The 16,590-nt window shown below is 27.8% G+C and overlaps 1 protein-coding gene across 2 annotated transcripts; it reads right to left on the bottom strand.

Annotated features, from left to right (window-relative positions):
• Positions 1–7,183: 7,183 nt before the first annotated feature.
• On the bottom strand, positions 7,184–16,403 carry LOC101267261 (transcription factor bHLH61-like). Of its 2 annotated transcripts, none has more exons than XM_010327437.4 (4): positions 16,181–16,400; positions 15,234–15,365; positions 13,039–13,206; positions 7,184–7,448 (listed from the first exon to the last, which is right to left on the bottom strand). In XM_010327437.4, the coding sequence occupies exons 1-4, from the start codon at positions 16,256–16,258 to the stop codon at positions 7,425–7,427; spliced, it is 402 nt and encodes a 133-aa protein (XP_010325739.1). In that variant the 5' UTR covers positions 16,259–16,400; the 3' UTR covers positions 7,184–7,424. The 2 variants fall into 2 exon arrangements, with proteins under 2 accessions (XP_010325739.1, XP_004246799.1); XM_004246751.5 differs by lacking the exon at positions 7,184–7,448 and adding an exon at positions 9,915–10,203 and having other exon boundaries at positions 16,181–16,403.
• Between the last annotated feature and the right edge of the window lie 187 nt (positions 16,404–16,590).

The raw sequence follows: 16,590 nt of genomic DNA, 5'->3' as shown, positions 1-16,590 counted from the left end.
ATTAAATTATTTTAAAAATAAACTAAATGAATATGGAGTTGTAGATATATTATTTTAAAAATAAACTAAACTAATATGGAGTTGTAGATAGTAGTACACACACCAAATCAAATCAATATTTATAACAAGGCCAATAATCATTCCACAAGTACAAATGCTATATCAATTTATTTCACTATAACTAATCATAATGTAATTTTAACTATTTCCATTACTTCCTTGCAGTAGATAAATTATTATCTTTTGAATTGGGGATTTTGTAAGAGCTGAATTTAATTTTTTAAAATTTTTATATCTAATGGGAAATTTTGTCTTTTTATATCACAAACACTTCAATAGTATACCAAGTCATCTTAATGTTCCTAGCTGCACTTGCTAACAAACAAATAAAGAAAAGAGTATTTAAATTCGGATTATGGGTAAGTAAATTGTGTAAATTATTGAGATGACACTATGGATCTATGCATTTGAGTTAAGTATATACATACATATATATATATATATATATATATATATATATATATATATATATATATATATATATATATATAAAAAATAGAAAAGGAGGTAGATGAAAAAATAACGAATAACTAAAATAGATGAAGGAAAATGGAACTAAAGAGAAGATAGATGAGAAATTAGCATGTTTCTTTATAAATAAAAAAAACGAAGATAACAATGGTGCTAATGATAAAATTTTAGACTATTAATATTAAAAGTGATGGGCTGGTAATGATAAAAAATATGGATAAATTATTTATATACACAACTTTACTTATTTCATTCTCTAGTTTTTCATACCTTTTTAAATTATTTCATAAATCCCTCATTTCTCTCAATTCTTTAAAATTTCACATACATAAGATCAATCAGTCAAAACTCACGTTTATTACTCCCCTTTTCGCTCCTATTTTCTCTTCCTAAATTTACACCATATTCTCAATAGTTACAACTTTCAACTTAATTTGATTTTCAAAAGAATTTTCTCTGACATTCAATTTCAAACTTGTAAATAGGTAGGATTTTTATCTTCTCCATTGTTGTCTTCTTCCTTTTTTTTTTCTTGATTTTTTCTACTATATATTGGTTAGACCCCTTTATTTAGTATTGGATTACTCAACTAAATCATTCTAATATTAATATGAGATCTTGGGGTTCATCTCATCATGCTCCAAGATTTCACTGCTGATAGACTTGTAATGACAATGTTTTTTTTTTTGTGCATCCAATGGACTACCACAAATACAATAACAATCTGATACATTATCGATATATTGAGAAGAAAAAGGACAAGCAGATCTGATCGTTGGTTTTTTTTCAATTTTTTCTTATTCATCTTTTTTATATATATGCGGATTCAGATTTTTTATGTATCTAATTTTTATTTTAGTAAATTAATGTATATGCTTTCTTTTCAACATTATGATACACTACAATTTGAGCATGTTGAATATATCTTATTGAAATTTTATAATCTTTCATGTATCAATTGTTGTTATGTATCTAGTGTTTAGTTTTTGTTCAGGCTTATTTAAATTAGAATACTATGTGCATGTACACATTACTCAATAAATATACTTGGTAAATAAATTCTATTATTCTATAGACGAAGCATCGTGTATCAAAATAATTGATAGATGTAATTTTGGATCTTACTAGTAGATTTATGTATATTATACTAATTTTATTCATTATTTGAGGAGTTGTAATTTTCTTAAATTATTGATCTAAAAGTAATGTTCAAATGTAGTGGATATTTTTGTATCATGTGTGGAGTTACTGTAATTATGTGAAGTTATTGATTCAAACATAATATTAATTGTTGTATCATTCAAAATTTGCACTATTGGAGTGTGTATCAAAACACAAACTTTACTAAAGTATATCAAATACAAACATAAGATACATTGCAAGTTACTAAATTTAACTGTAATTCATTATTCATATAATTTGTAAGTGATGGACAATTCTCGTATCATGTTCAACTAGTGAGCATTTCGTATGATTAACCTGACATGTTTCTCATGATGATATTTAGTTTTTATAGCTACTTTTGTTGAGTTCCTTGTTAACGAAATCAACATCTATTCAAATGATTTCTGTACTGATTATCTTCACACAAGATATGAAGCATTATTGTGGAGATATAATAATGAACAGACCAAGTTGCGCTATTTTAGCGATAAAGATGATCCTCAAAGCTCAAGGGTCGCGTTACTCCACCGCAACAAATTGATTTGGTTAATGTTGAATAGTGATTACGTATCATTGAATAAACACCCTGTGATGTTTTTTTTTTGTTTAAGACAATCTTACTTAAATTTTAGAGTGTTACTCTAAAATTGTTTCATATTATGTTTGAAGTTAAATATATTTGTTTTTAATTATATCATGTAAATTTCTATATTTTGTGTTTTGATTAAAGTGATCTTGATACAGAACACATCATTTGATACTTAAAACATTTACATTATATAATTAGATGTCATAAAGAGAAGTATCATATTCATAACTCTTTTGATTCAATTGTCATTGTAAAGAACTCATTAGTTATGACATAATGTATATGATACGATAGATATAAGTCACAACAATGTATATATAGTAAACTTATGTACCGTATACTCATACACTCTTTATTAGAATGTGATACATTCAAATTTGATCTTTTTAAACACAACAAGTCACAAATTATTTATCAGATTCACCATTGACACATAAAATGAAAAAAAGTAATGTATAATTTACATTTTTCTTAATTACTACAATTGCTTTACGCATCTTAATTGATATATATTAACAATGTCTATCAAATACACAATATTAATTTGATACATTTTATACAAAACAATCATTTACATACGTTAATTATATAAATGTATTTGACACAACTCAATTATCAATCTCTTTGTTACATTTATCAGATACAATCAGATTCAAAATAATGATCATACCATAACTCAAGAAATTACTATACACATTCTTTGTTTACTACTAATGTATCATAACTTACATATTCATATCAAGAGTTTCAGTATTTTTCCTGATCAACCTTCGATACACATAATTTCTTCAGATGTAGAAACAACGTAATGTATCAGATTTCCAAGTGAGGTACCCAACCTCATGTTTCTTTACTTCGATGTACGAACTTACTCACTTATCATTCCTAATAATCAATACAGAATAATTACTTTATACCATGTATCAGATCTCAATTTTTTTCTTAATGCATTAATATTCAATTCTGTCGCAATGGCTGAAATTAAGTTGATGAATGAAATATTTTCACAAACGGTGATTTATTCACTTTTGTATCATTCATAAATAACCTCGTTATTCCAGATTTCTGAATGCCTCAGCAAATTGAAATATTCATTATGTATTTTTTGAAATTATCAACTACTGAATGAACTACTACTACAACAATCATCATCTAATACTTGTAATCTTGATTACAATCTCGAGTGACATTGTCACTAATACATACACTCTATTAGCCATAGCTGCACTCAATTGTTGAACTACAAATATTACCTTCTCATCTGGCATTTAAACGTCGTCGTCATCTTTCTTGAAGAAAATAAAACTAATTTGGATATTAATCTATTTTTGCTATTAAACTTAATTAAACAAAGAACATGGGGAAGAGATTTAAATTTTCAATTCTTTCGGATCTGGTGTGATTATAATTGATTATTATGTGAAACTGAAAAGCGTCAATCATGGGATATGAATTTAATTTTCAATTTCTCCCTTTATTATGTTTAACAGACGTAGTTGGTATATCAACAATAATGTATCCTCTCAATTTGTTATGTATCTGGATAGCCTCAAAAACATGGGATTTAGGCAATTAGAAAAAGAGTAGGGAAAGGAGGTAATTTCATTATTACACTATGTGATTCTTAAAATTTATACAAAAGATATTGACTATTAATATTTAAAAGTAATAGGCTGCTAACGATAAAAATGTTGACTATTGAAAAAGATTTTTCACAATAAGTAATATTTATGTAATAACACGAGAAGTACTTAATTTGGGGAGAAATTTTTCAAACCAAACACTAGAGGCTAGGTATATGCATTGAAAAAAATGGTAGTACTACTTCTTCCGTTTTTAATTTTATAGTTTTCTTTTCAGAGTTAAACTATAAACATTTTGATTTTTTTTATCCAACAATTTTATGCCATTAGACAGGACATCTAGTGGTCTTATTAATAATAAGATAAAAACCTCAACGTAAATAAGTACAAGAAAGGTGAGCTCGGCCATACCATACCAATCCTAATGAAGTTATAACAAACCTCCATTAATTAACAAGCATGAAGAGAATAAGAGTTAGAGAAAACCAAGTTTTTCATGATCATCACAGAGTTTATTATACACTCTATGATGATAAGACAAATGAAGATACTTAAATAATGCAAAAATATCTACATCGCGAAGAAGGTTGAGTTATCAATTGCAAACTTCTTTTTATATATGTATGAACTAAAAAGACATTTTGCTTATCTAGATTAACCTGAAGTATTTTCCTCTAATCTTCTTCTTCATATCCGTCCAATAATACTTGATAGTTCATCACTTCTTCTTAGACTTATTGGATCTTGTCGAAGTTGTTGAAACTCTCATATGATTCTGCTTTGTCAGTCGCATAGGTAGGTGCCTTGGAACAAATTCCTCAGTCACCTTACCATGCTAACTATGTTGTCTTCCATGTGTCTTTTTTTGTTGTTGTTATTGCTGCTTCCACTTCTTTGTTGCCTAGGTGAAGGATCCCCATCCCTATCCACTTTATTAAAACATATATCTAACATATTATCTTCTTCATCCTCTTCAAAGAATTCCTCTCCCAAATCATCACCCTCTTCAAAGAATTCCTCTCCCAAATCATCATCCTCTTCAAAGAATTCCTCTCCCAAATCAATATATTGGCTAATTCCTGATGCTGAGGCTCCTGACTCATTCTTCTTTGCGATCACACTTTTAGGCACAAATATTGAAGCCTCTGGGATTAATTTGCTATTCAAAGGATGAGGTGAAACTTGTTCTTCTTCATCAACCAAATCAGTCCACCTAGAAACACTTATTTCTCCTTGTTTTCCTTAGAGATAATCAAATCATTTGTCAATTTAGCACAAGAAAGAGAGAGAGAGAGATGACATACCTTTCTCCATACAACACTCTAGTTGAATTTTTCTAATATCTCTCTCTCTCTCTCTCTCTCTCTCTATATATATATATATATATATATATATGTATGTGTGTGTGTGTATATATATATATGTATGTATATATATATATATACATACATATATATATACACACACACACACATATATATATGTATGTATGTATGTATCTATGCATGTATGTATGTACGTATGTATATATATGTATTATGTATGTATGTATATGGCCCAAAAATATGATGCAAGCATATCTGCAAACTTTGCAAACTTAAAGTATAAATGAGAGATGTATACATACAATTTCTAATAGTTTGGATATATTCGACTTTTTACCATTTCCTAATTACTCACTCAATTTTTGACGAATATCTATTAACATTGCTTTCCATTCACTTAGAATTTGCACAAAAAGCTATGATTTTATTAGTAGGCGCTTCAATGCTAATGAACAATTATTATTTTGTAAAAAGAGAGCTATTTCGCAAAGCATTTTTTACGTTGGAGCTCCACTAAAGGCAAAGGAAATTATAAGAAGCTATGCTAACGATAAGGGTATGTATGACGCCCAAAGTCTACCATACTGTGTAATCTTCTGGTTTTAAGCTTCTGGAATCCCAAATTGAACCCTTTCTTGGTGGAGAATAGAACATAGGATCCGAGTTTGACTTTAACAGAGGGAGAGAGAACACAGAAGAAGCAAAGAGAGTCATATAGTGTTAGTTCAGTATTTCACCAGCTTTCAATGCTCCCATTACCCATCTCTATAAACGCTCACCTCACACCTACACTAGTTTATGTTATATGGTAAATAGTAAATACTCCCTCTATTTAAAAATGAATTACCTAGTTTAAAAAGATTGATCTAGTTTGAATTGACATTTAGCATGGAGTTTACGAAAATGAAGAATTTTTTTTGAATCTTGTGATACTAAATTAAAGTTATTTCAAAATTTACAAAATTACCTTTTAATTTTGTGGCCTTAAACATGTCACATGAAAATCTGAAATTAAAATATTATAAGAAAAAAGAATACATTCTTTTTAAAAGAAACTAAAACGAAAATAAGGTCATTCATTTTTAACCAGATAGAGTAGTAGATAGTAATACACACACAAAATCAAATCAATATTTATAACAAGGCCAAAACTCATTCCACAACTAGAAATGCTATATCAATTTATCCCACTATAACTAGTCATAACATAATTTTAACTATTTCCATGACTTAGTCGCGATAGATATTTTTATAATCTTTTAATTGAGTTTTTGTATAAACAGAATTTAATATATTTTAATTTATATAAGATGGGGAATTTTGTATTTTTATATGAAAAACACTTCAATAGTGTACTAAGCCATCTCTATATTCATGGCCACACTGGCTAACAAACAAATAACGAAAAGAGCGTTCAAATTCGGGCCATGGGTGAGTAAATTGTGTAAATTATTGAGATGACATCACGTATGTATGCATTTGGATTAGGTGTGTGTATATATATATATATATATATAACATTTTTCCATTCCCTAGATGCTCACTCAATTTTTGATAAATGTCTATTAACATTGCTTTCCATTCACTAAGAATATGAACATCACTTATGTTATGACTCTCGTGGTCATTTCATTCTTTTGCATTTCTTTATTGTTTTTCTCTTCCCCGTATCTTTAGTATTGTATTTATGACTAGCTAAGGTGGACAACTGCTTTTCGAGGTGGTCGGGAGAGTTTTGGATGGTTTTCCCCTATTGGAGTTCTTATGTTGAAAGAGTTGATTTTGGTCAATATTTTTATTGATGGGCTGAAATGAATTTTTGTCAGTGTCATTAGATCTAGAGCATTGTATTTTTGTGTAGTAGGACCTTTGGTTTGAGAATTATAGTGTCACGACCCGAGAGCACCCCCTAGTCGTAACATGGCGTATTTGATCTCGAAGAGATCTTATACAAACTCTTAGAATTTATTACATAAAATCATAGAAAAATAGGGAAAATTAAAAATGTTCTTTAAAATATAACTCGAAAAGTATTTCATAAAAGCGGAAGTCTTTCTAACATCATTTGTCTCAAACCATCTATGAATGACATGAATTAAAGACTGGGGACGCAGCCCACATGAAATCTAAAACATAAAATTAAATGACATAAAGGAACATAAGGGTTCTTCCTCGAAGCTACGAGGACTCACCAATTTTTTCACTTGTCTAGGATCCTTGAAACTCTAACGTTCAATGCAAACTCAAGCCTCCAACCTTATATTTGGTTAGAATGTAGACAATATGTGTTAGTACAAAGGTACAAAATATGAAAGCTAAATAACATCATAAGAACATCTCAAATGATTATTCAACATAAGACAAAGCATAAGAGACATTACATAATCATAACATAAACATCATACCCATAGCATAGTTTCCAATATAAGCATCATATAAACATAGTCAATATAAGACATAGTTAGTAAGCATAAGAAACACATTAAGTTCATGCATAGCTTTTACTTGGGTTCTCATAGTCACATCCTTTAACCTTAGGTCTTTTCATATTACAATAGGACTACTCAAAATCCACCTATAAGTATGCTTGTGCAATGCAAGGATAGAATCCCATACTACCGTCTGAGCTAAGAACCACTCTTTCGTCATTTTCGGTCATGGTCCACTCTCATATTCAAGACTAAGGTCTTCTTGTCATTTTAACTATTATATATGTACATGGTCAACTCTTAAGTTCCTCTATGCCATATGGATGGTAAACTACTAAGTAACTGCAAGGCACACTTGTGCAATAAATGAAAGGCATAGCATACTACCTTCACCCTAAGCATGTCATTGAAGTCATCTTATTCATATTCACCCTACCTTGGGATCATTATTAACTTAACTCTCAAACTAAAGGACCTCTCATTCTTAGTCAATTACAACTAGGAAAGGCAAATCTAGTCCAATCCTATCTGAAGGCTTCCCGTTGGTGACCCTAAGTCATACCTTGTGCAATGCACTCATAGCATACCATACTAATCATGCTAGGCATTACTTTCATGTCCTCTTACTAACATTTCTTAGTTTGGAACCACCTTCCTCTCTTTTAACTTTAGAACCCTATAAAGCACTCTATATTAAGAACATCTTAGTTCATTATCAAGTTGAACTCTAAGAGATACTTCATTAATTATGTCTAAGCTCCTTATTCTCATGGACCCTATGAGATACTTCTTTAAGTATGTCTAAGTCCATCTATACTCATGAACACTATGAGATACCACTTTTGGTATGTCTAAGTTCACCTACACTCATGAACACTATGAGATACCACTTTTGGTATGTCTAAGTTCATATATACTCATGACACTATGAGTTACTTCATTAAGTAAGTCTTAGTTAATTATGCTTTGAACACTATGAGATGTTTCTCAAGCATGTCTGAGTTCATAGGATATGGAGACATCTACTAGGAAACCTTGACTCATCTATGTGAAGGATCCCGTCTCATCAGACCAAATTACGAAAACCCACACTCTAATATGTTAGTGTTCCTCCTTAATCTTGGATAGTCCTCACATCTACTAAGTGTGGCTCACCTCTCTTCTTGGAGTACGGACCCTATCTTTCTTGACACTCCTTGTCATTGGCATATCCACTTGGAGTCAAGCATATACTCCAAGGTTTACTTGTTAAACCTTGCTTAACACTTTTCTCTCTCATGGAAGGATGTCCTTGACAATCCATCAAGCTAAAGTAGTTCTATAACTTTTATTCATTCAAATCCTAAATCTACAGCCAACACAACCTAAGATCACAATCTTCACTTCATCCTATCCTCATTTATATGAATATTACAAGACTTTAAAGTAATAGGCTTCTTCTTAAGCGGTTCTCATCACAATCTTCATTACTAGGTGAATTTATCCATAATTCATCTTTTAGGTTCAATTCAAGATTTACAAGTCAAGATCAATCTAATAAACAAGTTCTAGTTCAATTCATATTTTCATGACCCTAAATTTGATCAATTACTACTCAAGACCTTGATTTAGGAAGGTTTCTAATGAACCTTCAATTTCACCATTAATGGCTTAAACCTACCATGATAACCTTCATCAACTTAGATTAGGGTTCATAAAGAAATTCACATGAAAAACATCATATAAACATAAAAATAATGATATCCACTATTTTGGAATCACAATCAAACTCTACCCACAATGTAATCAGAACCCTAACTAGTTTAGGGTATTTTGGATTCACAATAGAGGGATAACTATGGGGGATCCATGGGTGGAAGAACTCATGGATGAAGGATCTTCATATACACTTGATCAATTCCCTACATCAAGCTTTAATCCCAAGATAATTTGACCTAGGTTGATGTCTCTCTTCTTCTCTTCTTCTTCTTCTCTTCTAAAGAAATGATTTTGGAGAGAGTTTTGGGTTTTTAGATGAGTTAGTTAGAATGGTTAATTTAGGGTTTATTTAGGCTTATATAGTTTTCTAAATAACCTATTAACAAAACCATGAAAAAGATAAAACTTTTTGAAAATCTTATATTTTTAATTCATCTATTTCGTAATTAATAGAAGTAAACTAATTATTTTTTAATAAGTATGCCAATTTAAAAGTATTAATAATTAAGCACAGATGAAGTATTTTTTAGATTAATTTTACAAGATGCGCACATCATATTTCTCGTAGTGCATGGGACATTATGATCTTAAATTGTTCAAGAAAAAATGCATTGATTATGTCATCATGTTGATTAATATTAATCCATAAAATGCAGCATTTACGAACAGGACTTCTCCTTTTTGCTTATTTTCCCTTTTTTCTGTTTTTTTTTAAATTTATTTATTTTGATGAATTTTTTTTTTGTTGTTGAAAGAACATAGGGAGAAAATAAGTAAATGTGATTAAATTAATCTTGGTGATTGAGTTGTTTCCAATTCCTTATAGCTTCCAACACTGCTTGTTTTACCATTTGGGCATCTATGCATTCAATTTCTCCTTCCTTCTGCAATAGTAACAATTTTTTTAGTCATAATATAAGGTAAAAAATATATATATTTTTTTATATTATCACTCAATGTAGTTTAACTTCTAGTATTAAGAAGTCACATGTAATCATAATTTTGTATTATTCTCTCTATTTCAATTTATATTTCGTTTTTTATTTAGTTTTAAACAAAATAAAGTACTATTTTTAGTAATAATTTAATTTTTATGTTCTCATTTTATCCTAATGAGATGATTTTATAATTACAGAAATATCTTTGACTAATTTTACATTACAAATTTCAATAATTTTATTAATTATATATTCTAATTCTTTAACTTAATGTCCAATCAAACACAATCAAATAATGGAATGATATGGTTAACATTTGTTCACTCGTGAGTATTAGGTAATCCTAAGCTAGCTAGTGTCTCGTAAAAATTCCTCTACGTAACTATCTTAATTAGTGATATGATTGTTAAATGTATTTGATTGTATAATCAGGTGAATTTCACACAATTAAACTTCTTTTTAATGTTACTGATTGCATATTTTAAAAAGAAACATGCAATCGCCAGTAATTTTAGTAAACGAGTTTAATTAATTTGAGTTTACTAATCGAACAAATGAAAATATTGAAATATTAATTAGAATAAGAAGTATTAGCTTTTGTAATGTATTAATTATCTCAAAATTGAATTGATATGCGTGTATAATACAATCTTGTAATTTTTTGTTTTCTGAATTTTGTTGTAAAAGATGATCACAATGATGATTTTTTTTCTCTTCTTGATTATTTTAATTAATAAAGAATATTTTAGATCATTAATTAAATGTTATGTCAGAATATAAAATTGATTAAACTATTCCGTTAATACAAAGGAACATCTTATAATATAATTTTTCTTAAAATTAATTTCTCATATGATTATTTAAATAATATTTATTTATTTAGAAAATCAATTTCCTCCGTGAATTCTAATTTTCTTCAGTAAACTAGTCGACAAATCAAACTCTTTTCTTTTATATTGAAAATTAAATTAAAGTTTTTGGTGGATAAACGTGAAAGCTTCTTAAAAGAAATATTATCCCAAATATCATCCCGTCTAAGTCTAACCAGAGGAGGTTTTGGGTGCACCAATATAAACATAGCTCAAATATAAGGTCCAAGCTAAATTTAAAATAAAAATAGGCTAAATTTAAAATAAAAATAGGCTTAAGTGGATTTGAACCCTAATCTAGAGAATGGTAACTCTAATTTCTATCAATTGCACTAGGGAATTTCTATGCTTTTTATAGATACACTGTTAACTATATCTTAATTTCTATCAGTATTTCAAAATATAAATACATATGATTTTTTTGGAAGTTATCGGGTGCACGTACACCCCCACCGTGTGGTGTGGGTCTGTTCCCTGCGTCTAACAATTGTTATCCACTAGACTATTCAGAAATCCCCAATAATATTTGTTCATTTTATAAAATCAATGGATAATTTTATATTTTAGTTCCTAAATTGCACTTATCTTTAATTATAATCATTTTCGTATTATTTTTTTTAAAACATTCTATTTTATTGTTTCTTAAGTATGTAAGGTCAATAGTGAACAACTATTATTGGACATATAGTACTTTCTTCGTTCTATTTTATGTGAGGTAGTATGATTCGACACAAATTTTTTTAAAAAAAAACTATAGTTCAAAATAAATAATAGAAATTTATGTGGTTATAAATAATTTTATTAAGGATAAATGGACATTTTAAAATTAAAATCATTGCTTAATATAGAATTGTATATTTATTTTAAAACAGACTAAAACAAAAAGTAAATCACATTGAAAACAAGAATAATTAAAAATTGGGCACTCATCAATTGGTATATGGTGACAATCAATCAAAAAGCCAAGGTGTGTGGTTCAAACAATGAGGTCGTTTTGTACAAGTCACACGTGAAGTTTTAAACAACAATTTGGACAAAAAGTATTTGAATACAAGTACTCTTTTCATCTAATTCATTAAATTTTTAGTCCAAAAGAAAAGAAAAGAAAAGTTTCAAAATAATTTTTGTTTTAGAAAATCAGAAAAGAATTCATTATATTTTCTAGTTTTATCCTTGCAATTAAAAGATTATAACTAGTATTCCCTCTATTTTATATAATTTAATGTGTATTGACTTTGACACATTTTTATAAATATATATTATATCAAGGGTTTAGTTTAGTATTAAATTTGTTAGTATATGTGCTTTGAAAATTAATATTTGGTTATTAATACTTTGTTTATAATGACATAATATTTTTTTAAAAAACTATGATTAAACTCTTTTGATTTATTAAAATGGAAAAATAAAAATGCCAATTTGTTTTTAATATAAATAAAATCAAGTAATATGAAATGAATGGATAACACTTTTTTTTTTAATAGTAACACTTCTTAACAAGAAATAAATAAGAACAACTTCATAAATCGTGTCTTATACACCATAGCATTCTTTTTGTTCATTTTTACTAGTCTATATTGGATTTGATATGTTATTTTTAAGAAATAATTATTGATTTATGTATTTTTACCACGATATTCATATGTACATATGATGTTAAATCTTGAGAAATTATTTGAATGATAAATAATTAATTAATATGTTATTATTATTTTAATATATTAAAAGTGACAAATAAAAATAAAAATATAACTATTAATATTGATAAGTAAAACTGAACAAAGGGATTTTTTTTTTTGATAAAAAATAAAGAAAATATTCTATGTTCCACAAACAAGAAAAAAAGGTATATAAATTTAAAAATAAAATGTAGAATATGAAGTAAATTAAATAGAGAAATAGAAAATCTTACATCACTAACAGCTTCAAGTCGAAAACAATCTGAACAAGAAACCCTAGCATCCAATAATTCAAGGCCAAGCTCTTCAAAGACTTCCAATATTGAGACTAGCAAACCAGGGCAATTCTTTTCTGAAAATACATTTATTATGAACCCCTTCTCTAGGGTTTCTACGATAACCTACACGATAAAGTTATTATAAAGCAATCAAATTATCTTTATCAAAAGTATTTACATGTAATTGATCAGATGGTGTAACCCAGGATAGCTAAACAGTATTAAAAAAAGACATGTGTCTTAGACCCTCAAATTTGAAGGGTCATAGTTAATAGGTTAGAAATTACGGACTATTTTAATCGAATAATATTTATAAAAGAGCTACTTTTTCTTATAAAATGAAAGAATTATTATTAGAAGAAATTTCACATATTTGAAGTAGTATATCTCATTAAAGATAATTTAGAATAAGAATGATTATATTATTAAGTGAAAATGTATATTAGAAGAAATCAAGTATATAAAAGTTATTAATAATTTATGTTTAAGACCTCTGTTTGATTTTGACTTTAGGCCACTAATTTACTTGAGTCGTGCGCTCGGGATTTGTCTATCTTTTAATCTAACAATACATCAAACCTAAACTCTTTAAGAAATCAGCTTAAGATTTATACACCATTAGTATGAAGATTTTTACACCAATATACAAGTCACTTTTTACCTATTTGCACAAATAATCATTCTTACTTTTAAAATTTTAATTTCTTATTCCAAGCAAATTTCCTAAGGAGAGATATGTTTGGAGCTCGTAAAAATAAATTAATTAATTGTAACATCAAAAAATTGAAATGTAGTTATTTCTTAAAAGAATAAGTAAATAGTATTTTTTCGAAAAATTATTTTTCATGAAAAACGTTTTAATCTCTACTCTCTAGTAATTACTTGTGTGTGTGGTAAATGGACGAAACAAAAAAATACAAATAAAATGTAGTACAAAAGGATAATAATATAAAGTTGTCCTTTTGGTAGTTTATGTGAGCTAAGGAATAAAGGGTCTCGTGAGTTATTGAAAATAAGTAGTTTATTTGTGGGTCATTCAAATTAATCCTATATCCAAAAATGATGGAAAAATTTCGAACTATAAACAACGAGTTCGTGTAGATGTGAACGCAATCGTCTACGTAATAAATCTGTAAGGTTTATTAGGTCAAAATAAGCACACATCTTATCGTTCTTCACAACATACTAAGGGAAAAAAGAAAATTTATTTGATTTATAATTTTTACTTGAAAATGTATTGAAGCTTGGACACAAATCACTATGTTTGATTTTATTAGTTAATACTATATAGTTTCGAGAGCCAAATATTTAATAATTGACGACAATTTAAATGTCACACATCTGGTGTATGTTCTTATGGATTTAACGGAATCGAGAAATAAGTAATTTAAAATTTTTTTTTACGTTTTAAATAATTTATAGTCACACAAATATTTAAAAATTATTTCATATCACAAACTATAAAAGTCTTACTTTATTTCTTAAATATCATACAAACTGGAATGACGCCACGTAAAATGAGACAACAAAATTAATTGATAAAATAAAAAATATCTTATTTCATCTTTTGAATATAATAAATTCTATTTTGAGAAATAATTGTAGCTAATAATAAAAATAAATTAATAACTAAATGATAAATATCCATCATTTAAACTTTATAAATAAAAAATAAATATCTATTTTTAGTAAAGTTTAAATTAAGTGGACAGAAGGAGTAATAATTTTCTACTTCACTTATATATATGGATTTTTTTTAAAAAATGGTTGATAAAGAAGGGATGTATTTTGTGAAGAATGTTGTTACTATTTCCTCCGTGTCATAATTTATGTTAAATCTATCGAATTTTGAGATTGATCAAACTCAAATTATAAAAGTTTTATGTTCAAATTCATGGTCAAACTAATTATGTGTAACTCTCGAATTTTAAACATAGTTGTATGAGTATTTTGATCGATTTGAAAGCTCCTATTTGTTACCACTTGTACTTATAACTGCTATATATTTTTTTGCAAAAAAAGAAAGTTCAAATTCATGATTTATATGCCCCAAATAAAAAAAAAGTTTCAAAAAGAAGGTAATAAATAATATATGGATAAGCTATTTAGAAGAAAAAAAAAGTGAAAATGTATAATTAAGCTATACGTACCTCTGGTAAGGCATCTTCATGGTCATGATGATAAGGTTGTGAAGTTGAAACATCTTCATTTAACTTGTCAATCCTTTCCTTTAATTCTTCTATATACTTCGATGCATGGGCAATGATTGATGTCTTATTCACCTGAAAAATTAACCAATATTCTGGGAAATAAATCTACCAATACAAATAACTCAAAATATTTACTTTTTAACCCTGTCTACACACTTTGGAGAAAGGTTGAGCTTAGTACACAAGAACAATAACATAGCAGTGAAATCCTACATCCCACTAGTGTCACCGAGGAGGGAAAAATGTATGCAAAATTTACTATTACCTCAGGAAGGTAAAGAGGCATAAAGGTGGAACATAGTAAAGAACAACAACATATCTAATGAAATTTTATAAGTGAAGTTTGAAAAAGATAAAATGTATGCAAACTTTATCACCAACTCATGGAGGTGAAGAGGCATAATGATTGATCTTAGTAAATAACAACATATTCAGTAAAACCTCCATAAATGGTATATACGAAGGATAATGTATATATATACACAAATCTTATCACTAACTATTGGAGAGTGGAGAGGCATAATGATTGATCTTAGTAAACAACAATATATATATCAGTAAAATCTCATAAATAATATATTAGAAGGAATGTGTAAATTTCACCGTTACCTCGTAGAGGTAGAAATGCAGAAAGGTTGATCTTAGTCCATCTTAAAATTCTATCTTGTCTAGAAATCCAATTCAAAATACTAAATTGCAATAAATTGGTTTCATTTAGAAGATGAATAAACACTAACTATTCCAATCAACTAATAAAAAAGGATTTAATATTTCTTCTTTCATACAAAAAATGAATTAGAAAGACAAAGATTTACTTAATCCCTTTGAATTACTAGAATCAGCATAAATAAATAAATAAATAAAAATAAAGATAAGAGTAGTTTTACAGAAGGGGAATTAGTAATTGAACCAAGTTGCTCCAATTGTTGATTGAGCAATGCTTTTTTTTGCTCTTTGGATCCCATGATTTTAATTTCTTCTTCTTTATGTTTTTGGATTCAATTTCTTTTTTCCTTCACACTAATATTTTTTTAATGGCTTTTTAAAGAGAAGATGAGATTTCGAAGACAAATATGATCTGTTTGTTTGTATCCTGCATGAGTACCACAAGGTTCACAGGAGAGTATGACGTACTGATAATTTAATTTAATTCGTCATAGAAAAAATAATAATTGGAAATGACTCAGTTGGCCTTTCCTTATCAGCCTTTTACCAATTGCTTTTTTATTTACGAAAATAATCTTTAAATTTCGAATAAATACGTTCTTTTGTGACTTATCAAAGTATGAAATAAAAT

The sequence above is a fragment of the Solanum lycopersicum genome, chromosome 9 (assembly GCF_036512215.1).
Source record: "Solanum lycopersicum chromosome 9, SLM_r2.1".
Classification (NCBI taxonomy): domain Eukaryota; kingdom Viridiplantae; phylum Streptophyta; class Magnoliopsida; order Solanales; family Solanaceae; genus Solanum; species Solanum lycopersicum.
Note: the sequence above shows the minus strand (reverse complement) of the source record. Positions and strands in the feature narration are given on the sequence as shown.

Excerpts from the sequence above, each read along its gene's own strand:
- LOC101267261 (XM_004246751.5), bottom strand. The coding sequence starts at position 16,258 with ATGGGATCCAAAGAGCAAAAAAAAGCATTGCTCAATCAACAATTGGAG. Across the intron at positions 13,207-15,233 it reads ATGAAGATGCCTTACCAGAG|GTTATCGTAGAAACCCTAGA; the intron begins GTACGTATAGCT and ends TTTATCGTGTAG. Across the intron at positions 10,204-13,038 it reads GACTTGAAGCTGTTAGTGAT|AAGGAAGGAGAAATTGAATG; the intron begins GTAAGATTTTCT and ends TTACTATTGCAG.